Genomic DNA, 20149 nt, shown 5'->3' on the forward strand with positions numbered 1-20149 from the left:
AGAGTTAAGATTCTCAGTGTGAAATAAACCCTAAGAAGCCAGAACTGATTTGAGAACATCCCCCTATGAAATTTATGTATTTTTTTAAGTCAGATATACACAATACATTTGTTTTTAGGAACCCAGTGCCTCACATGTGCAAGGCAAGTGCTCTACCACTGAGTTACAACCTTAGCCCCCAGGAAGAAGTTTTAAACTGGAACTACCCTCTTTGAAGGATCATGGAGCACTTTTATCCATGGAACAAAATGAGGTTGCTATTTGTACCTGCAGATCCCCCATGTGCCTGGTGACCCCAAAGATCAGGCATCACTCTTTTTCAAACTTTTATTGAAAAACTGAGGAGGCACGTTGGATCCCTTTTCAGAAAAGCCGCTTTTCGTACCTGTAGGCAGAGACCACTTGTGAGTTTAGGACAAGAGGAAAGAGGTATGAGGCATGGAAGATGCTCTCAGCTAAGGATAGGGGTTACTTACGAATGGAGACTGTGGACGCCACCTTCCACCTGAGCTGAGGATGTTCTCTTCTCAAACTTAAGTTCCCCAGAGTACATCATGGCTCTAAAGAGGGACAGGGATCAGATGTAGGTAGTAGCTGACTCACTAAACAGTCCTTCTGCCCATGTCTCAGGTACCCAAGCTCACCGGACTTGAGTCAAACTCTTGGCACCAATATCCTGGCAGGAGTGCTGGATGCCGGCAATCAAGTAGGGGACAAATTTATGGATGGAGCCTTTGTCCTGCACAGCCCCTGATACCCCTTGGGCCACTTTGATTTTGTCGGCTTCACTATAGGAAGAGGTAGAGAAATGGGTGAGGTCACAGCAGGGATGAGATTTGTCAGAGTTGTGATAGGGTGATTGGTCTGACTGTCTCACCTGAAATATCGGTTCTGGCTGCTGAGATGCTTGTCCATGGCATCAAGAGAGCCCATACCACGATATTTCTTTAGCCGGATCCCATCGGAGAAGAAGTACTCACCAGGGGCCTCAGTGGTAGCAGCCAGGAGGGAACCCATCATGACTGTGGACATATGTGGAGTGCTCAGGGCAGAATCTGGTGAGAAGGGGTCCCACCAAGCTCTAGGGGCACTGAGCCTCACCTGTGGAGGCCCCAAGGGCCAAGGCTTTGGCAATATGGCCCACATTCTGGATTCCTCCATCAGCAATGACGGGAACACCAAAGCGGCGTGCATATTCAGAAACCTTGTACACGGCTGTTGCTTGGGGCCGCCCACAGGCCAACACTGTTGAGGAACAGATGGGTGGGTGGGGGTTAGTGGGAACAAGCAAGAGGCCACACTTAGCACCCAGGAGCTTAGCTACATCTGTACCAGGATGGCAACTGGACTGACGAGATGTCTGGGATGGCTGCTGTCCCATCTGCCTTTTAACAGTTCAATTAGTTGTGCTGGCCTCATCCCTGCATGTGTGTGTGCGTGGGTGCAGGGCTCAGGGCAGCCTCAGGCACATGCAGTCTTTAGCAGCCGGGAAAGCCCCGCCCAGCTGGTAGCAGATGGGACAGGAGTCACCGTGCAGTTAGTACCCAGAGGCACCATGTCAACCCCAGACTTTCCTCTCTTGAATACTGGACACCTGGGGCAAGATCAGGTAACGTGAGAGCAGGCTACAGGGCTGATCCTTGAACTACTACTACAGAAGATGTGGACAAAGCATAGCCTGCCTAGGGAAGCAGGTCCTGCTGTGTAAGCACCCAGGAAGAAAAAGGAGCTGTGATCTCAAGCAGCCCCCAAACCATGGTCTGTACATCTGTTTACCCTGCCCACCCATTAGCACCACAAACTCCGGGAGCTACAGCTACAATCAACCAAGCAGCCGGGCAGTGGGCAGCTGGGCCGGCCAGTGGGCCAGGCCAGACTTACTATAGCAGCCCGTGACAGTAGAAGGGCATTTGGGGCTGTGGGACTTTATGTCTGGAGGGATCTTGGGAGCCGCTAAATAAAACAAACAGACCAGAGTTTAGAGAGGGTGCAGAGCAGGAGCAAGGAGGCCAGGCTAGGCAGGGAAGTGGCAGGGAAGGGATGACAAGAATTCGTCTTGCTTCCAGCCATGTCACCCATCCAAGAGGCCTATTTGGCCTCAGAGTTGCCTCTATTAGAGGACTCATTGTAGTTCCCATTAAGAGTGCCTGATCCCAGGGCATGTGAAACCCATTGCCAAGGTCTCTGGGCCGTGCCAAAGAATATCCTTACCTTCCTGGGTGATGCAGATAGAGCCACTTCCCATGCCCACCCGCAGGGCATCCACACCTGCATCAATGAGGTTCTTGGCCTGAGCTGCAGTGACAACTACAGTAAAGGAGAGGGGGAAAGTCTCATATGAGGGTCCAGATGACAGCCCAGCTCTCTATCCCACTCCACATTTGTCAGTGCCCGGTCTTGGCTTACCATTGCCTCCAATGACTTGGAGATTGGTATATTTCTCTTTGATATACTTGATCATATTGATCTGGAAGATGGAATTTCCCTGGGAAGAGTCCTGAGACAAGAAGGAAGTCCCACATAAAGACTGTGATGTGGCGTTAGTCCTGTCCTATCCTTTTATATATTAGCTTACCAAAACCACTACGTCCACACCAGCTTGGGCTAGCAAGTCCAGTCTATACTTGTCATCCTCATGAGTGCCAATGGCTGCCCCACACAGTAGCTGCTTCTTGGCATCTTTGGACGCTAGTGGGTAATCCCGGTTCTTCTTCAAGTCTGTCCGGGCAATGATGGCTACCAGCTCATCATCTTCATTCACAATGGGTAACTTTCCTGAAGTCAGGGTAAGACATAAATCAGGTACCTGAGCATCAATTATGTCTATGCCCCTTCCCACCTCTGGGACTCACCCTTCTTGCTGCGCTGTAGAATTTCATTTGCTTCTTTCAATGTGATACCTGCAGGAGCTACCACCAAGTCTTCTCGCTTAGTCATGATCTGAAGGGAAGAAGTGATGAGGAGAGGCCAGACCTCTCAGACCCTGCCCTAACTATAAGAGGAGGCTCCAAAGACCACCATTCACATACCTAATCCCAAATTATACTTCCTTAAGGAAACTTGGTAGTTCCTACACCAGCATAGTATACTAATACTGAGTAGGAAGGACTACACTGTATAGAGAGCAGCCTCTTACACTGTAGAAAATTGCACAGGAGTAATGAAGAGGACCAAAAGAAAAAGGCTGATTGATGGTCCTTGAGCACTGAACTCAACCTGGGGGTGTCAAAGAGCAAAGCATGAATGCTGACAGGAAATTTGGAAGTTTGAGACCCTGGTAGAGGGGAAGATGAAATTCAAGAACCTCATGAAGCAGTCAGAAATGTGGCTAGGTATTCAGTTTCCTAAACAGAAGAGAAATGTTATATGGGCAACAGGCCTGCTTTCTTCAGTGTAGGCTGCCAGAGTTTAGCTGTGCTCTGCTGGTGACACTTACTTCTTCCAAAAACAGGTCATGCTCCTCCTCCTTGAGAAAATCAATGTCCCTTGAGGAGATGATGCCCACTAAGCGACTCCCCATCCGGCCTGTATCCGTAATGGGTATACCGCAAAAGCCATGCCGAGCCTTGGCCTCAAAAACATCCCGGACGCGATCCGTGGGGCTGAGGACCACAGGGTCTGTGATGAATCCCTGCTCATATTTCTGGAGGGAATGGTAAGAAAAGGCATTGTATCTGATCACTTTTTATCAAACTGTTGGTTTAGGCACAGGGTCTATGCCTAAACTACCCTTTTGGTAGTGCTATAGGATCAAGTCAAATCAATTCCTCTAACAAGAAACATGGGTGGGCTGGAGACACTGTGCACCTGGTGCTCTTCTGATGGCTTAAGAAACTGGATATCAGGCCCTTCTCCTCAGTAATTGAACCCCACAATGGGAAGAAAGGATCCTAATTTAGCAGAACAAACCTCCTACTCCCACCCCATTGCACCTCAGTGCAATTCCCAGAGTTCTTCACCACAGTCCCTGCCCTTCTGACCTTCACTTTCCGAACTTCATTAGCCTGGAATTCAGGTGTACAGTTGTGGTGGATGAAACCAATGCCGCCAGTAAGCTTCAGGATAAACAGAGAGACACCATTGCATGTTTCTTAGGGAGATGGTGTCCCTGCCTTCTCCCATAACCCCATGAGGCTCACCGCCATTGCAATGGCCATCCCAGCCTCTGTAACTGTGTCCATGGGTGAGGAAACCAGTGGGGTCTTCAGAGTGATCTTCTTGGTCAGGGCAGAGGTCAGGTCCTGAGGAGACAAAGGACCACTAGTGTGGCCAAGTACCTCTTACACTACAGGGCGGTATCAGACACCCTGCAAAATGGGATCTGACTTGCATGCTGACAATTCCATAGAATCCACCCCCAAAACCCAATCTAGTAAGGTAGCCCAGAGACCAGGCAACAGCAGCACCTTTATGTTCAGAACCCAATTCCTGGTCATACTCACCACCTGGTCTGCAGTGAAGTCGATGTACCCAGGGAGAATGAGAAAATCGCTGCAGAGGAGGGGAGTGAATTGGGAGCAGGGCTCTGAGTTATGGTACCATGAGACATCAACTCCACACATCAACCCACAAGGAATAAGAGCAAAGAGAGGCACTAACTGAACTGAGGTGTCACAGGCAAAACAGAGCACAGCATGGGGACGGTAAACTGGGGACCTTTTCTGCCACTGAGCTGTCACCAGTGCTCCTGGAATCCTCACAATTCCACGTGTTCAGAGAATGGAGTCTTCTCAAGCCTGAAATCCTAAGTACTGTCGAGATGGCTCCCCCTAACCCAACCCCGCTTTGAATCTGTCAAAATGAATCCCGGTGACAGGTGGGTAATTTCCGGATCCTGTCCCCCAAGCCCGCACCGAAGAGGGCTCCCTTGAAGCCCTCATCCGGCCTCTTAGACCAGATTGCCTCCCCTCTACTGGCCCAGGTGAAACCCCAAGGCCCGCACTTGTAGGTGAGGCCGTCCCCGCAGTTGAAGAGCTGCTGTGCTGTGAGTCCGTCGTCTGGCACATAGGACGTGCCCCCGCTAATCAGGTAGTCCGCCATGGCCGGCGCGGAACACTACCGCGTGTTGCCGAGAACCGCGCCGCAGAGGACTCCGCCGTCAGGGCGGCGCCAATATAAACCAGCCGATTCCGTCATTGCGCCCCGCGCATTGCTGACGTCACGGCGCAGAGCGCGCGGGCGGAACTGCAGCGTTCCTGCGGCAGGGGCGGGGCTGATTGGGAGGAACCGGCGCATGCGAAAAGCATACACCAACCATACCCCCGACGGAGTTGGGCTATTTCCTGTCCCACCCCCTCCCACAGGACCTTGGGTAGTTTCAAGAACCGGGAAGGCTTAGCTGCTGCTGTCCTGCCAGGTACCTCCCCAAATAAAGACACATTGTTCACTAGCATATTGAAAAGACGTGCTTGTCATTCTTAATAAACAACTAGAGTAAGAATACATAAGAGAAACAGAGTGGTATCTTTATATGATACACAAGTGTATGTTACAAGAATTCCATCAGGCACAGGAGCCTCAGGTTTAAGGCCTCAATGTTAGGCCAAAAAAAAAAAAAAAAAAAAAAAGGCATGGTAAAGTTTTTACTTTAACATCTAAAATGTCACTTGTCATAAAGGAGGTTGTAAATAGAAATTGTCTTTAATAAATCATAATTGAAGTTCCCCTCATTTTTCTTCCATTAAGATGCTAAGTTTATGTCAACATGAAGAGAAGGTGGCTCCTCTAGTGAAGTCTGCCAGTACACAGTGAAAGCCAGCTGGGGAGATTCCCTGGAAGGTCGATCCATCATTAATTCCATCTTTCTTGAAGAAGGGTCGTGGGGGGGGGGGTGTGTGTGCCACATTTCTCCCAACAGTCCAAGCCCTTCCCCCAGGGCCCAGACCAAAAAAAAAAAAAAAAAAAAAAAAAAAAGCCAGTAACTTTCTAGACACCTGGCTCTCAGTAAACCTAGAGCCCCCATGGACCAAGGAGTTTGCCGCAGGTCTATGAAGATGGAAAGAGGGCAAAGTTTTCTTTTACATTTTAAACAGAAGTAGCCTGGAAGGCTTCATAACTACCCAAGATAAAAGAAAAAAGAAAAAATGGAGGCCTCTTCTTTAGTGTGCAAGTCTGTCCAGTTTTTCCTGGCTGGGTTTTCTTGTAGTATGACTGAGGCATCTCAGTGGATGGTGCTTGCGTTGGCCACTGCAATGGCCTCCTGAATTTCTCGTATCACCAGGATCCGGGTCAGCATTTGTCCCATCTGCTCTCTGCTGATAGGCTGGACTGAATACCAGATTGGGCTGTTGGGGGCCACCACTGGCTCAGGTGTTAGGTAAAAGGTGTCGTTCCGGCCTTTTACACTCTGGGGGCTAAAGAACATGTCAGTAAAAGCTAGGTAAACACCATTACAACTTTAACCCTCCCAGCCTGAACTTCCCAGACAGAGGCAATCTGAAAATGTTGGTAAGGCAGCAGCTCTGGATGTTTAATAGGTAGCACAGTTACTGAATATATCTATCAAACGCCACCTCCAGGACTTCTAGTGAGGGCTGCTATGAATGCCAGTGACAGGTTGTCTCCTTTCTGACCCACCTTTACAAAAGCCAGCCATGATCAATCACAGATGTACTGAGTCCATCTATTTTCCACTTGGAGCCAACCTCACTGCTCAGATAATCTATCTCCAAGTGTTGGCTCACACTGTTATGTATCCATATTTTATCCAGGGGAAAGAGGCAGGAGGGAGTGGTTTTACTGGGGATTGAACCCAGAGGTGCTTTACAACTGAACCACATCCCCAGCCATAAAAATTTTATTTTGAAACAGGACTTTTTTCAAAGTTGCTGGGATTATAGATATGTGCCATCATACATGGCTCACATTGTTATCTACAAAGTAACAGTAGTCACCATGCTGGGGCTCTTACCTTGCTCACCCACTCTGTGGTGCTACATTCATACACACTCAGCACACACCATCCTCTAACATTTATTCATCCATTCAAGGTTTACTAAAAGGCTACTGTATGCCAGGTATGCAAAAGATGCAATGTTAAAGAAATAAGTAGAGGGGCTGTGGATGTGGCTCAAGCGGTAGCGCGCTCGCCTGGCATGTGTGGGGCGCTGGGTTCGATCCTCAGCACTACATAAAAATAAAATAAAGATCTTGTGTCCGATGAAAACTAAAAAATAAATATTAAAAAATTTTCTCTCTTAAGAAAAAGAAAGAAGAAAGAAAGAAAAAAAGAAATGAGTAAAGATAGTAATTCCTACCTCATGGAGGTTATAGATAAGAAGGGCAACAACAATTAAAAAATACATACAAAAAATTACACAAATACACAAAAAATGGTACCAATAGTTAAGTGCTACAGAGAAAACAGATGGAACAGGTAGGGAATTTGGAAATTGTTCCTTGAAAAAGCTATGTTTAAGAATGGAAAAGAGGGACTGGGTTGTGGCTCAGTGCCTAGTACATGTGAGGGACTGGGTTCCATCCTCAGCATTACAAAAAAATAAATACAGGGGCTGGGATTGTGGCTCGCCTAGCACATGCGAGGCCCTGGGTTCCTCCTCAGCACCACATAAAAATAAATAAATAAAATAAAAGTATTATGTCCAACTACAATCAAAAAAATAAATATTTAATAAATAAATAAATAGGGCTGGGGTTGTAGCTCAGTAGTAGAGGGCTTGCCTACCATGTGTGAGGCACTGGGTTCGATTCTCACACCATATATAAATAAATAAATATCCACTGAAAACTAAAAGAAAAAAATATAAATACATAAAATAAAGGTACTGTGTCCGTGTACAACTAAAAAAATATTTAAAAAAACAACAGAAAAGAGGTCCAGGGTTGTAGCTCAGTGGTAGAGTGCTTACATAGTACATGTGAGGCACTGGGTTCAATCCTCAGCACCACATAAACAAATAAAGGTATTGTGTACATCCACAACTAAAAAAAAAAAAAAAAAACAAAAAAAACCCAGAAAATATAGCATAATACCCAAGAGGAAAGGCATTAGTGTAGATTGAGAGCTCAGAGTTGTATCAACATAAGGCTAACAAGGGGGAGTCCTTGTCCACTATTAAGGATTACTCTGTAATGACAAAACACTGAAGGTTTTAATCTAAGTGAGATACTAAGATCCAAAACAAACAAACAAACAAAAATCGTCTCGCATTGCTATGAAAATGACATGCCAAATTGGAGGAGGAAGAAAAGATAAAAGTTAAAGGAAGGAGTCTCCCCAAAGTTGACAGTGGCAATGATAAAAGGCCAGGGCCAGGATGATGCAGGACCTTATTTAGTTTGTGATGAAGGTGGCCTCTCTGTAACATATCTTCTCCATAAAAGATGGCTGAGGCAGGAGGAACAGCCTCAACAACTCAGCAAGACCCTGTCTCCAAATAAAATATTAAAAAGGGCTGGGGATGTGGCTCAGTGGTTAAGCACCCCCAGGTTCAATCCTCAGTACCAAAAAAAAAAAAAAAAAAAAAAAAAAAGAAGACTGTTAGGGTTCAGGAACCCTTTTTATATCAATGTCAAGCATACCACTTTGGGAAAGCCACATAGTTGTTTCTTTATTTAGATTTTTGGAAATGATTTTCCTCTGGGGCTAGAGAATGCCTCTTTCCTTTGATAACATATGCATATAAGTAAGCATGCAAACACACACACACATACATTAGCCAATTTATAAAGCCTCCTCACCATTTGAAGAGGTAGAAATCGTAGAGCTTGATGGGACACCTCAGTGGATTCTCTGGATTTTCTGTCTGTTCTGCATACATGTCATCTGTAACTATAAAACACCCCCCCCCCCCCGCCGCCACCACCACCATCACAGACCTGGCATAAGGACTGTCTTAGCTCAGGCCTAGATTAGGAACCACAGGTATTCAGCCATCCTATCTAGGAAATATTAAGTAGGAAGAGGAAAGGAATGAGGCATGAAATAACTAGGAAGGGAATAGGCTATCTTGTCCAGAGCTTCCCTGCTTCTAAGAGAAAAGTTTTTGGCTGGGGAAAAAGGAATGGAAAATTCCTACCCAGTAAAACCCCCCTCCACATTTATTACTAGCCCAGTAGATACAGGGTAAGGTGCCACCTTTCCCTACCTTTCTGGCCAGTCTGATGTATCCCAAGGGCCTTCAGGTACCGGATACTCGTGCTTTTATCCTTGGGATTAGAGGGGTTCTTCTTTGTCTGTCGTAAGACTTTGGAGAAGGCCAGCTTCATGTGCTGGTCAACTGTCTTCAACAGGAAGTACCTGAACCACAAGTGAAAGCAAGGCAGAGGGTGCCAGACACCATGATTTACCCTACACCCATCTGTATTTCAGAGGAGCCCACACTCCCAGATCTGGGTAGGCCCATACCCAAACACTGTGGACAGTGGAGAAGCCACATCAAAATAGATAGTAGAGTTCTGAAAAGGCTGTTAGATTCACTGGTCACCACAAAAAAATGTAGTCAAGTGGGGCTGGAGGCTTTCAGTAGCTCAAGGTTCTCATAAATGTCACAGGAATTCAGAAGTCCTCCTAAAGTTTCCACCCACTTCACCAGGAAGAAGCCAGCAGAGGCCAAGTACGGACATTCTAGAAAACTTACTTGGTGTTAAAGAACATGAGGGTGGTCAATAGGGTGGAAGGGGAGTGCGCCCCAAGCTGCTTGCATTCCCATAGCATCTCCTCAGTCACATGGCTGGGCAGAACATAGCCTAGGAGGAACAGAATAATGCTAAAACAAATAGATGGAAGGAGGTACCACAAAGGCACAGGATGGGAGGTGTAAGGTGTACGGACCACAGGGACATAAGTCTTAACAACAGAAGTCTCCCTGGGGTGTTGCAAAATAATTTGGAAAGGTTGTTAAAACATAGAGGGTCACAACCTATGTTTCTGAGGTGGAACCCAAAATGAACATTTATTTCTAACAAGTTCCAAGGCGATACTGCCGCTGCTCTGGGAATCACACATTGAGAACCACTACCTCACATGATTACTGTCACTTGACAAATTCCTCTGTAATCCAAGGCTAATATAAGACAAAAGGATTGCCTTCAGGTTCATGAATACATAAAACTATAAACCAAACATGCATACATGCTCTCTCTTCTCGAAGACAACTTACATTGTATTTTCAAGGTGTCTAAGGCCCAAAGACCTGGTAATGTATACCCCTCTTATTATCTATCATTTCTAGGAAGAAAGCCCATATCATCACTTCTCTGGATAAAAAGAACACTGATATTTGAGCAATTTCAAGTTTTCATTAAAAGGATAGGTGTAACTCTTAAGACCCAGGTTCACTGACAAATCTAGAGCTAGGCAGGGCTAAGGCCAATTTAGATATGTGGTGTCCCCCAAAATCTCATGTGTGAGATAATGTAAGAAAATTTAGAATGAAGTAAAGGGAAAGGAATTTGGAAAATGGAAAGACAGTAGAATAAATTGGGTATAACCAATATATATATGTCAAAATACATTCTACTGTCATGTGTAACTAAAAAGAACAAATAAAAATTACAGGGATGTGGCTCAAGCGGTAGCGCGCTCGCCTGGCATGCGTGCGGCCCGGGTTCGATCCTCAGCACCACATACCAACAAAGATGTTGTGTCCGCCGAGAACTAAAAAATAAATATTAAAAATTCTCTCTCTCTCTCTCTCTCCCTCCCTCCTCTCACTCTATCTTTAAAAAAAAAAAAAAGAGATTAACTGGGTGGTAAATATAGGCAGGCAGGGTATGGCTGGAGGAGGTGGGTCATTGTAGCTGTGGCTTTGGGCTTTATATTTTGTTGTGGTGAGAACTCTTTCTGCTCTGTGGTGAGAACTCTTTCCACCCACTTCAACAAGGAAGAAGCCAGCAGAGTCCAAGTGCTTTTTTCCACCACACACTTCTGCCATGAAGTTCTGACTTATCTCAGGCCCAGAGGAATAGAGTCAGCCATCTCTGGACTGAGAACTCTGAAATTGTGAGCCCCTAACTAAACTTTACCTCCTCTAATTATTTCTGTCAGGTCTTTTGGTCACAGCTACAAAAATCTGACTAAAACACCAACAGTATGAACAAGAACCCTGGGCAGCCAGGACTGCACTAAAGAAAGATAACTATGGGTTTTACCATCAAGCTACCTTCATTTGCTCAATTCAACAACTACAAGTGTTTGTGCACTGAGGGTATAGTAGTGTGCAGCAGACACAGCATTTTCCTACAGGGTTTCAGGATTCTCCAGACAGTGAAAGTTACGCTTCCTGGAAGCAGAAAAGGAAGACTCTGCACAATACAGTCCACTGTCTATTCTTCCCACAGGCAAAACTTTGACCATGTAGTGTGTACTTCTCTCCGGTGCTGTTTTTGTCCACTGTTTGGCTACTTAGTGGTATAGCAACAATGGGAAGCACTTTCTTGCTCTTGGACATATTTGAAGCATCCAAGATGCAGGATGAGCAACACAACACAGCTTCTCTCAGGAAAAGCTATTTCCCTAGGAGTAACTCCTGCCACAGCTTGGTATATTTTTCTCTTCCTTCACTCAGCCACATACCTCCTCTAGTGGCATTTCTATAACATTATTTTATTCCCAACAACAAACTTTAAAATTAATTTTATATTCAGGATGCTGAAACAGGACAATTTGAAGTTCAAGTCCAGCAACCTCAGCAACTGAGGGACCCTTTACAAAAATAAAGAATTAGAAAGGGATAAGGATGTAGCTCAGGATAAAGAGCCCCTGGGTTCAATCCCCAGTACCAATAAATAAATAAACAAATAGATAAATAAAATATACTTTAATGGCTAAGAACCAGGATTCCTGGCTAAGAACAAGGACACATGGAAAAAAAATTATATAAGCCTTATAGATTTGATTCTCAACAGCAAGCATAAAAAATGATGTATTTTATCTTTAAAACTTTTTATTTTATCTTTTAAAACTTTAAAACTTCTGCCTACTGAAGGGCACAGACACAATGACCAGTGCAGGAGCAATGAGCATCCCTAACATCCAAAATGTGTATTGAAATACCTTATCCCACTAAAAGCAACCCGTTTCATAGAGAACTGATGGATTTCGCAATGGAACAACAAATGTTTGAAAAATGAAATGTTCTGTCAAATCAGAAAGTAAGGAAGTTGCTGGCTATGGCAGTGTACACCTGTAATCATAGCTATTCATGAGGTCAAGGCAGAAGGATCACAAGTTCAAGGCTAGACAGGGCAAACTGGTGAGACCCTATCTCAAAATAATAAAAAAGAAAAGGCTGGGGATGTACCTCAGTGGTTCAGCACCCCCCCACACACACACATAGAGAGAGAGAGAGAGGGAGAGAGAGAGAGAGAGAGAGAGAGAAAAGAAATGAAGGGAGTAATCAACAACTACTAGAATTAATATAGGTACTAACCTAAAGATAATCCAATTGGCCAAAGATAGAACAATCTGCACATCAGTAAATATAACTGCAGTGGATTGAATCATATCAAATTATCAAATATTTAAATGCATGAGTTCACAATGATTCTTAAAAAACAAATAAAAAAACCTTAATTTTACATTACTGGGAGGGAAGTGGGAAAGCTGGTGAACTAACTCAATACTGTGAAAACTGATAAGCAAATAAAGAAAATGTCTAAAGCCTTTATTCTGCTTCGCCCACACAATGTGGACTGCTAGCAATCCAGAAATTGGAGTGACAAAGTCTGTGTGTGTGCGTGCGTGTCTGTGTAGTACTGAGGGCTGAACCCAAGAACACTACCACTGAGCTTATATGCCTGGCCTTAAAATTTTTTTTTTTTTATTATTTAGCATTTACTTATTATTTTGGCATTGGGGATTGAACCCAGGGGCACTTAACCACTGAGCCACATCCCCAGCCCTTTATATTTTTTATTTTGAGACAAGGTCTCACTAATTTATTTAGGGCCTTGCTCACTGGTCTGGACCTTGAAATCCTCCTGCCTCAGCCTTCAGAGCCACTCGGATTATAGGTGTATGTCATCATGCCCAGCTTATTTTAAAAATTTTGAGACAGCATCTTGCTAAATTGCCCAGGCAACTTGTAATCCTCCTGCCCTTGCCTCCTAGTGTAAGCCACCATGTTTGGCTTTCTTTTTTTTTTAATTTTTTTATTTATTTATTTTTTTAAAGAGAGAGAGAGAGAGAGAGAGAGAATTTTTAATATTTATTTTTTAGTTCTCGGCGGACACAACATCTTTGTTGGTATGTGGTGCTGAGGATCGAACCCGGGCCGCACGCATGCCAGGCGAGCGCACTACCGCTTGAGCCACATCCCCAGCCCATGTTTGGCTTTCTAGTTGTTTTTAAAAATTATGATAGTGTCCCTGTGGTATGTCAAAAACACTTTTCAACACATTAAAAAAAAATTTATAGATAGGGTTTTGAGTATAGTTCAGTGGTAGAGCTCTTTCCCAGCATGCATGAGGTCCTGGATTCAATTGCCAAGAACCAACCCTGACCTCCCCCCAAAAAAAACTGAAAATCAATATTTATGGATAGAATGTCTGGAATTTCCTTCAAACTAGCATAGGAAGAAAAGCTCAGGAAATAATGTCAAGAGTTAATAAATGGAATAAGAATTGTAATGCATTCTGCTGTCATGCATTTAAAAAAATAAAATCAATTAAAAAATTGGAAAAAAAAAAGAGTTAATAAATGGGACAGGCATAGTGGCAGTTTAATGAAGAAAGGGTGTTTCCAGCACCATTTGTTGAAAACACTACCCTTTCTCCATTAAACTGCCTTTCTCCTTTTTGTCAGTTAAATTTACCATACTTGTGTGATTCTATTTCTTAAGTTTCTCATTCTCTCATTCTGTTTCATTAATTTTTGTACATAGGGGGCAGTGCTAGGAACTGAACTCAGTGGTGCTCTGCCACTGAGCTACATGCCCAATCGTCTTTATTTTTTATTGTGAGACAGGGTCACTAAATTACTCAGGCTGGCCTCAAACTTGTGATCCTCCTACCTCTGCCTCCTGAGTACCTGGGATTACAGACACAAACCACCCCCACCTGGCTTATTTGACTATTATTTACCAAAAACCTGCACACAAATGTTTATAGCATCTTTATTCAAAACTGCCAAAACCTGGAAGAAATAAAGAGAACATGTCTCTCAGAAGAATGGATATACTATGGTTTGTCTACACAATGGAATATTCTATGCTAAAAAGAAAGTGAACTATCAAGCCATGAAAAGACTAACTTTAAATGCATATTGATAACTGAAAGAAATAAATCTGAAAAGATATATATTGAATTATTCCAAATATATGACATTCTAGAAAAGACAAAACTGGCAATAGGAAAAAGATCATTGGTTGTCAGGGACTCAGGGCAAGGAAGGGAAGGAAGGCAGGATAGAATGCACAGGCAGATAACAGGGATTTTATTTTTTTGGGTGTGTGTGTGTGGGGGGGGGTTACCAGGTTTGAACCCAGAGGTGTTTAACCTCTGACCCATATTCTCAGCCCTTTTTTAGATTTTATTTAGAGATAGGGTCTCACTGAGCTGCTTAGGGCCTCACTAAGTTGCTGAGGCTGGCTTTATTTAACCTTCGATCCTTAGGCTTAGGCACCCGAGCTGCTGGAATTACAGGCCTGTGCGACCACAACCAGCAAGAGAAGGGATTTAAGACAGGGAAACATTCTGTATTGATACTATAGTAGTAGATTCATGCTTTCAGACATTTATGAAAACCCACAGCACTACAACACAATGAGTAAGCCCTAATATAAAGTATAAACTTTAGATAATAATAATGTATCGATATTAGTTCAAATTTTAACAAATGTACCACGCTAATGTAACACTATTAATATAGGGGAAATTATATGAGGGTGAGCCAGCACAGAGAAAGTTTCTATACTGTTTTCTAAAATTCTTCTGGACACCTAAAACTGCTCTAAAAAATTATGGATCCAGGGAACAACAGGACACCTCTAAGGGCCCTGCAACTCCAGATTGAGAGGACCCTAAAGAACAAGAAGCCAACCAGTATACGTTCTGCAAAGAGGATGGTCACTGGCAAAGGGCATGTTTCTTATGGTTCTAAAGAAAGCTACATGTGGTCAGCAAGAACTCAATCCATCCTGGCAGATGGCACACTGGTAGAGGAAGGCTGAAGAACCAATAGGCTTTTCAAAAGTTCCCAAGAGCTATCCTTGAGGAATCACAGCTGCCTCTTAAGAGTAGATATCAATTTTGACCAAGTTGGTCTTTTTTTAAAATTTTTACCCAGTGCTTCACATGTGCAACACAAGTACTCTACCACTGAGGCACAACCCTAGCCCCCAAGTTGGTCTTAAACACCTGGCAGGAGAGCAATTTATGTGGACTTTTTTGGGGGGAGGTACTGGCAATTGAACCCAGAGGCGCTTAACCACTAAGCACATCCCCCAGTCCTTTTTATATTTTATTTAGAGACGGTCTTGCTGAGTTGCTTATGGTCTCTCTAAATTGCTGAGGCTGGTTTTAGTCCAGAAATCCTCAGCACTACATAAAAATAAATAAATAAAGGTATTGTGAACTCATGATCCTCATTGCCCCGCCTCCTTAAGTAGCTATTACAGGCACATGCGGTACGCAGCATAGGTGGTCATTTAAAAGGCAAGACAACTTATTATTTTTTTTAATCTAACTTCAGATGTACACTTGTGTCAGCCCTACCAAAAGTAAAGCTGGAGGCTATAAAGGAAGAGTGGGAGTGCCTAAGAATAACTACTACAAAGGACTCTAGAGTTATAAGTTTGTTCTGAGTCAATTTGAGCCTGATCTGATAGACCTACAAGTCTTCCTAATTTCCTACAAAGATAACTTAGATCTGTTTTTCACTGATAGTATTATCTAGCCCTGATATTTATTCCTCAGATTAGTTTAAAAGATGTAATGTGGCACACAAAAGGCCTAACTAACTTTGCCAGTAGAGTCCTAAATGACACAGTTAAAGGGATGCCTCTACTGAACATAGAGGTAATACTAATGAGAAAGCTATTTTACAGAAATAAGATGACATTAAATATCTTTTAACTACATCTCAAATGGACACCATTATAAAAACTAAATATTGAATATATTTCTAACAACTCTACTCAAATGCTTTAAATGGCCTCCTCACAAATCAATGGCATGTTGGATCCCACCTTAAGCTTTTGCTTAAGGTTTTAATGAGTTACTGTCTTCATGGTTTTCAGAAACTGGCTGAAATACTGATTGCTTTCGTGTTAACTGTTTACAAAACAAGTAAAGCATTGCTGTCTTGTTTACTGTTGTCCTAACATGATTCCTGCCCAGACCCACCAAATGCCAGCATGGACCTCTAGGTTGCTCTGATGCTAAATACCCTCAATTATCCATGCCCCACCTGACAGAGAACAAGAACTTCAGGTCAATTCCACACAACTTTACCCTCTCTCAGTAGGAAGCAGCTTGGAGATGTCACACCCATTTTTCCATAGAAATGGAATGTAGAAATTGACAGTGGGGAAATGTAAAAATGGTCTACTTTGTGCTTTGAATACAGTTCTTGCTGCTCTGTCACTGCAACTTATTTTTTAAACCAGTCATGTTTCTTTTTCTTCCTCTCCCTCTCTCCCTCCCCCTCTCTAATCTGAGGCAAGGGAAAGGATTACCATTCTTCCCCATCCCAAATAGTAATCTGTCCTTGAGCATAGACCCACCATAGGAGAGAAGTAATTCAGATTTCAGGGATGGCACCAGAAGATCTAAGAAATGACTATCTCCCAAATTAACAAGCAAATCACAACTCCCTATGTAGAACATATGAAATGTAGTCTTTAATTCACCTCTTTAAAAACTGTTACTGGGCTGGGGTTGTGGCTCAGTAGTAGAGTGCTCGCCTAGCATGTGTGAGGCCCTGGGTTCAATCTTCAGCACCCCATAAAAATAAATAAAATAAAGATATTGTGCCCAGCTAAAAAATAAATATTTTTTAAAAACCCTGTTACCCTTAATTGCCAGAATTACAGCCTCTGAGACAGGCATCCCCTGTTCAATCTTTGCTGGCAAAGTAATAGAACTTTTTCTCAAAAACAAATAAATAAATATTTATTTATAAGATTATGTTCTACAGCTGAAATGGTTCTTAAAATTTTTGAGTAGGGGGTGCAGTTGTGCTGGGATCAAAACCAGGGCCTTCGCATGATAGGTAAGTGTTCTGCCATTGAGCGCTATTCCCAGCACTATTCCCAGCCCCTTTCAATTCTCTTTCTCGCTTGTGTCCTTTTGTGTGTGTGTGTGTGTGTGTGTGTGTGTGTGTGTGTGGTACTAGGGATTGAACCCAGGGGCACTTTACCTCTGAGCTACATCCCCAACCCAGCCCTTTTTATTCTGAGACAGGGTCTAAGTTGCTCAGGTTGGCCTCAAACATGCAGTCCTCCTGTCAGACTCCTGAGTTTCTAGGATTACAGGAATATGCCACCATACCCAGCTATGTCTTGAGATAGGATATCACTATGTTGTCCAGGCTGACCTGAACTCCTGGGCTCAAGTAATCCTCTCCAGTAGCTGAGACTATAGGCATGAGCTACTGCACCCAGCTATGATTCTGACTTTAATAATAACACCTCCCACCCCCATTCTGGAGAATAAGCTCAGGAGCATTTTACCACTGAACTAGATCCTCAGACATTTTTATTTTGAGACAGGTTTCACTAAGTTGCCATACTGAACTCAAACTTGCCATCTTCCTGCACTAGCTTCCTGAGTAGCTGGAATTTTAGGCATGTACCATCACACCTGATCAATAAATTTTAATAGAAAAATAAAAATTAAAAACATAGAAACCACTCCACTAGTTTCGCATGTCTCTGGGTCCTTGCCACACTGGGACTAACAGAATTCTCTGAAGAGCAATGCCCCTTCTGATATCAGGCAAAGCAGCACCAAGGCCAATACTGTTGCCTGGGATTTATAAGTCCCATGGCCCCTTACTATAATCATAGCCAGCCACAGAAACTGCCTTTTTTTTTTTTTTCCTTCCAGGTACTGGTGATTGAACACTTAACCACTAAGCCACATCCTCAGCCCTTTTTATTTCTTATTTGAGACAGGGTCTCACTAAGTTGCTAGGGCCTCACTAAATTACTGAGGCTAGTCTCAAAACTTAAAATCTTTCTGCCTCAGCCTCCAGAGTTGATGGGATTATATGAGTGTGCCACCACATTTGGTGCAAAACAGCCTATGTTTTAAAATTCAAATGGGAAAAGGCTCCGAAGACTTACCAAGTGGAGTGACCCGAGGCTGAACATCCTTCAGAACTTCGTGGAGCCACTCGGTGAATCGAACATAATAAAGATCGGAGAAAATGTCATCTACCCTTCCATTTTCAAAAAGATACTAAAAAGTAAAACAATCAATGAAAGTTATTGGTTGTTTCTTGAATAAACTTTTGGGAGAAATAAACATTTTTCCACTAGCACCACTACCTCTCTCTACCACATCAAAACTGTCCAGTCTATCTAACAGTGTAATCCAAATCATGTGAACTGATTCCCACAACATTATAGAGTTAGATCAATGATGATTTTCTGAATGTTATTTTACCTAAGCAAGGCATCGTCTGTAGTAACAAAATGATGAATAAGCTCTGAGGACAGCCCCTTACTAGTATATTATTTAAATAATAGATATATAGCTTTTAACTTGGGGCTCAGTTTTCTTGTCTATAAATGGAGATGACTATACCTTTCTTTTTCTTTTTAATGTAATTATTTTTTTTAGTTGTAGGTGGACACAATATCTTTGTTTTATTTTTACGTGGTGCTGAGAATCGAACCCAGGACCTCACACATGCTAGGTGAGCACGCTACCACTCGAGCCACATCCCCAACCCGACTATACCTTTCTTTTAGGGCTGGGTATAGCATAAGTGAAGAGATCATGTAATGTTATTCACATGGTATCTGGGTTAGGGCCAGAAAGAAACAGGAACAAAGTGGGAGGCAGGCTTTTCTCAGGACCAGGCACCAAATTCCCAAACAAGTAAGTCCTACTCAATCACATTATGAATTCTCCAAAAGACTTCAAATACTAAAAAATGCTTCCCAAACTGCCAATCTGAGCTCCTATTTTATGCTTCCCATTATATGTCCTAAAAATCTAAATATATTCACATACAATTCTAATCAGACTTCTTCAAATAATTGTTTTGTGTTAACATAGTATTAATGTGAAAAGCTATGTTAGCACCAGACTTTGTTCTAAATAAGTTACTTTTTAATAAAAACAATGTTCATTTTAACAGAAAAGTGTGAAATGCTTTGTGATTAAAAAAAAAAGCTACTAAGGTAATAACCAAATAATTTAATAGAAGTTTTGCTAGATGGTAGGATTTTAGATGTTTGCTTATTTTATGGTCTAAAGTGAACATTTAGGTCTTTTTTTCCTTTTTCTTCTTTAGTTTCTTTTGTGATGCTATGCTGGGGAGGAAAATCAGGGCCTGGTGCATGCTAGCCAAATGCTCTAGATCACTAATATTTAGGTCTTTGCAATTAAAACAGTTTTATTTTAAAACTCATTATATAGCTAAAAAAGAATTTATTTTCACTTCTAGTCATTTTACTAAACTTGACTAATCAGCAAACACGAAATGGGAACAGAGCTTAAAAATACTTCTATGTAGAGGTGCTTCCTACCTTTTGAATACACAAGAAAATATAGTAGAGCACATCCGGATCATAGGGTTCACCATCTCCATTTCGAGCTTCCCGTGTCATTAGACAGAGGCCATAATTCAACTCAGCCACAGCAGAGGAGATGAGATCTTCCTGGAATCGCAGCAATTGGCGCCCTATAACACAAGTCTCAAAGGTGAGTGGGAGTCTGGGTATAGGTGTCTCTTTATTGGGTACTCATTTTCCTGAAAGGAGGGCTCAGAGAATCAGGTTGCTGGTACAGGAATGTTCATTTCTATTTATGATCAAAACCGGCCTACTAAGGCAGTAATCATATATAATATTACACCAAGGGTTTCTTTCTTATAACCTGCCTCATCTCACATATATCCCCCAAATTATTACTAGGATCAAGAAGTAAAAGCAGGGAAAAAAAAAAACAGAATCCACTCTGTAACATGGGAAAGTATATAAATCTAATGGCAAAGAAGGGCATTGAAAACACTCAC

The 20149-nt window shown here is 42.8% G+C and overlaps 2 protein-coding genes across 6 annotated transcripts in view; both read right to left on the reverse strand.

Moving 5' to 3' along the window:
• Window positions 1-313: 313 nt before the first annotated feature.
• On the reverse strand, window positions 314-5131 carry IMPDH2 (inosine monophosphate dehydrogenase 2). Of its 2 annotated transcripts, XM_081302533.1 has the most exons (15): window positions 4943-5131; window positions 4443-4491; window positions 4140-4241; window positions 3981-4055; window positions 3437-3643; window positions 2853-2940; window positions 2576-2775; window positions 2407-2497; window positions 2212-2307; window positions 1882-1953; window positions 1102-1245; window positions 878-1022; window positions 645-788; window positions 477-560; window positions 314-385 (listed from the first exon to the last, which is right to left on the reverse strand). In XM_081302533.1, exons 1-15 carry the CDS (start codon window positions 5038-5040, stop codon window positions 364-366), a joined length of 1617 nt encoding a protein of 538 aa, XP_081158659.1. In that variant the 5' UTR covers window positions 5041-5131; the 3' UTR covers window positions 314-363. The 2 variants fall into 2 exon arrangements, with proteins under 2 accessions (XP_081158659.1, XP_081158660.1); XM_081302534.1 differs by lacking the exon at window positions 1882-1953.
• Window positions 5132-5406: 275 nt separating this feature from the next.
• The window catches only part of QRICH1 (glutamine rich 1), a 49635-nt gene continuing 34892 nt past the window's right edge, over window positions 5407-20149 (reverse strand). For 3 of the 4 annotated variants that reach the window (XM_081302520.1, XM_081302521.1, XM_081302522.1), the window contains 6 exons: window positions 19662-19816; window positions 18249-18363; window positions 9600-9708; window positions 9108-9259; window positions 8701-8791; window positions 5410-6353 (listed from right to left, as the gene is read on the reverse strand). In XM_081302520.1, the coding sequence (XP_081158646.1) occupies window positions 6161-6353; window positions 8701-8791; window positions 9108-9259; window positions 9600-9708; window positions 18249-18363; window positions 19662-19816 (815 nt within the window). In that variant the 3' untranslated portion in view covers window positions 5410-6160. Of the gene's footprint in view, window positions 6354-8700; window positions 8792-9107; window positions 9260-9599; window positions 9709-18248; window positions 18364-19661; window positions 19817-20149 lie in introns of all 4 variants that reach the window. The other variant, XM_081302523.1, reaches the window with a different exon arrangement.

This window comes from Spermophilus citellus (genome assembly GCF_964194105.1).
Source record: "Spermophilus citellus genome assembly, chromosome: 7".
Lineage (NCBI taxonomy): Eukaryota > Metazoa > Chordata > Mammalia > Rodentia > Sciuridae > Spermophilus > Spermophilus citellus.

Coding starts and splice junctions, on each gene's coding strand:
- IMPDH2 (XM_081302533.1), bottom strand. CDS start 5,040: ATGGCGGACTACCTGATTAGCGGGGGCACGTCCTATGTGCCAGACGAC. Junction 1,023..1,101: donor GGCCCTTGGGGCCTCCACAG/GTGAGGCTCAGT, acceptor ATATGTCCACAG/TCATGATGGGTTCCCTCCTG. Junction 386..476: donor GGCGTCCACAGTCTCCATTC/GTAAGTAACCCC, acceptor CTCTGCCTACAG/GTACGAAAAGCGGCTTTTCT.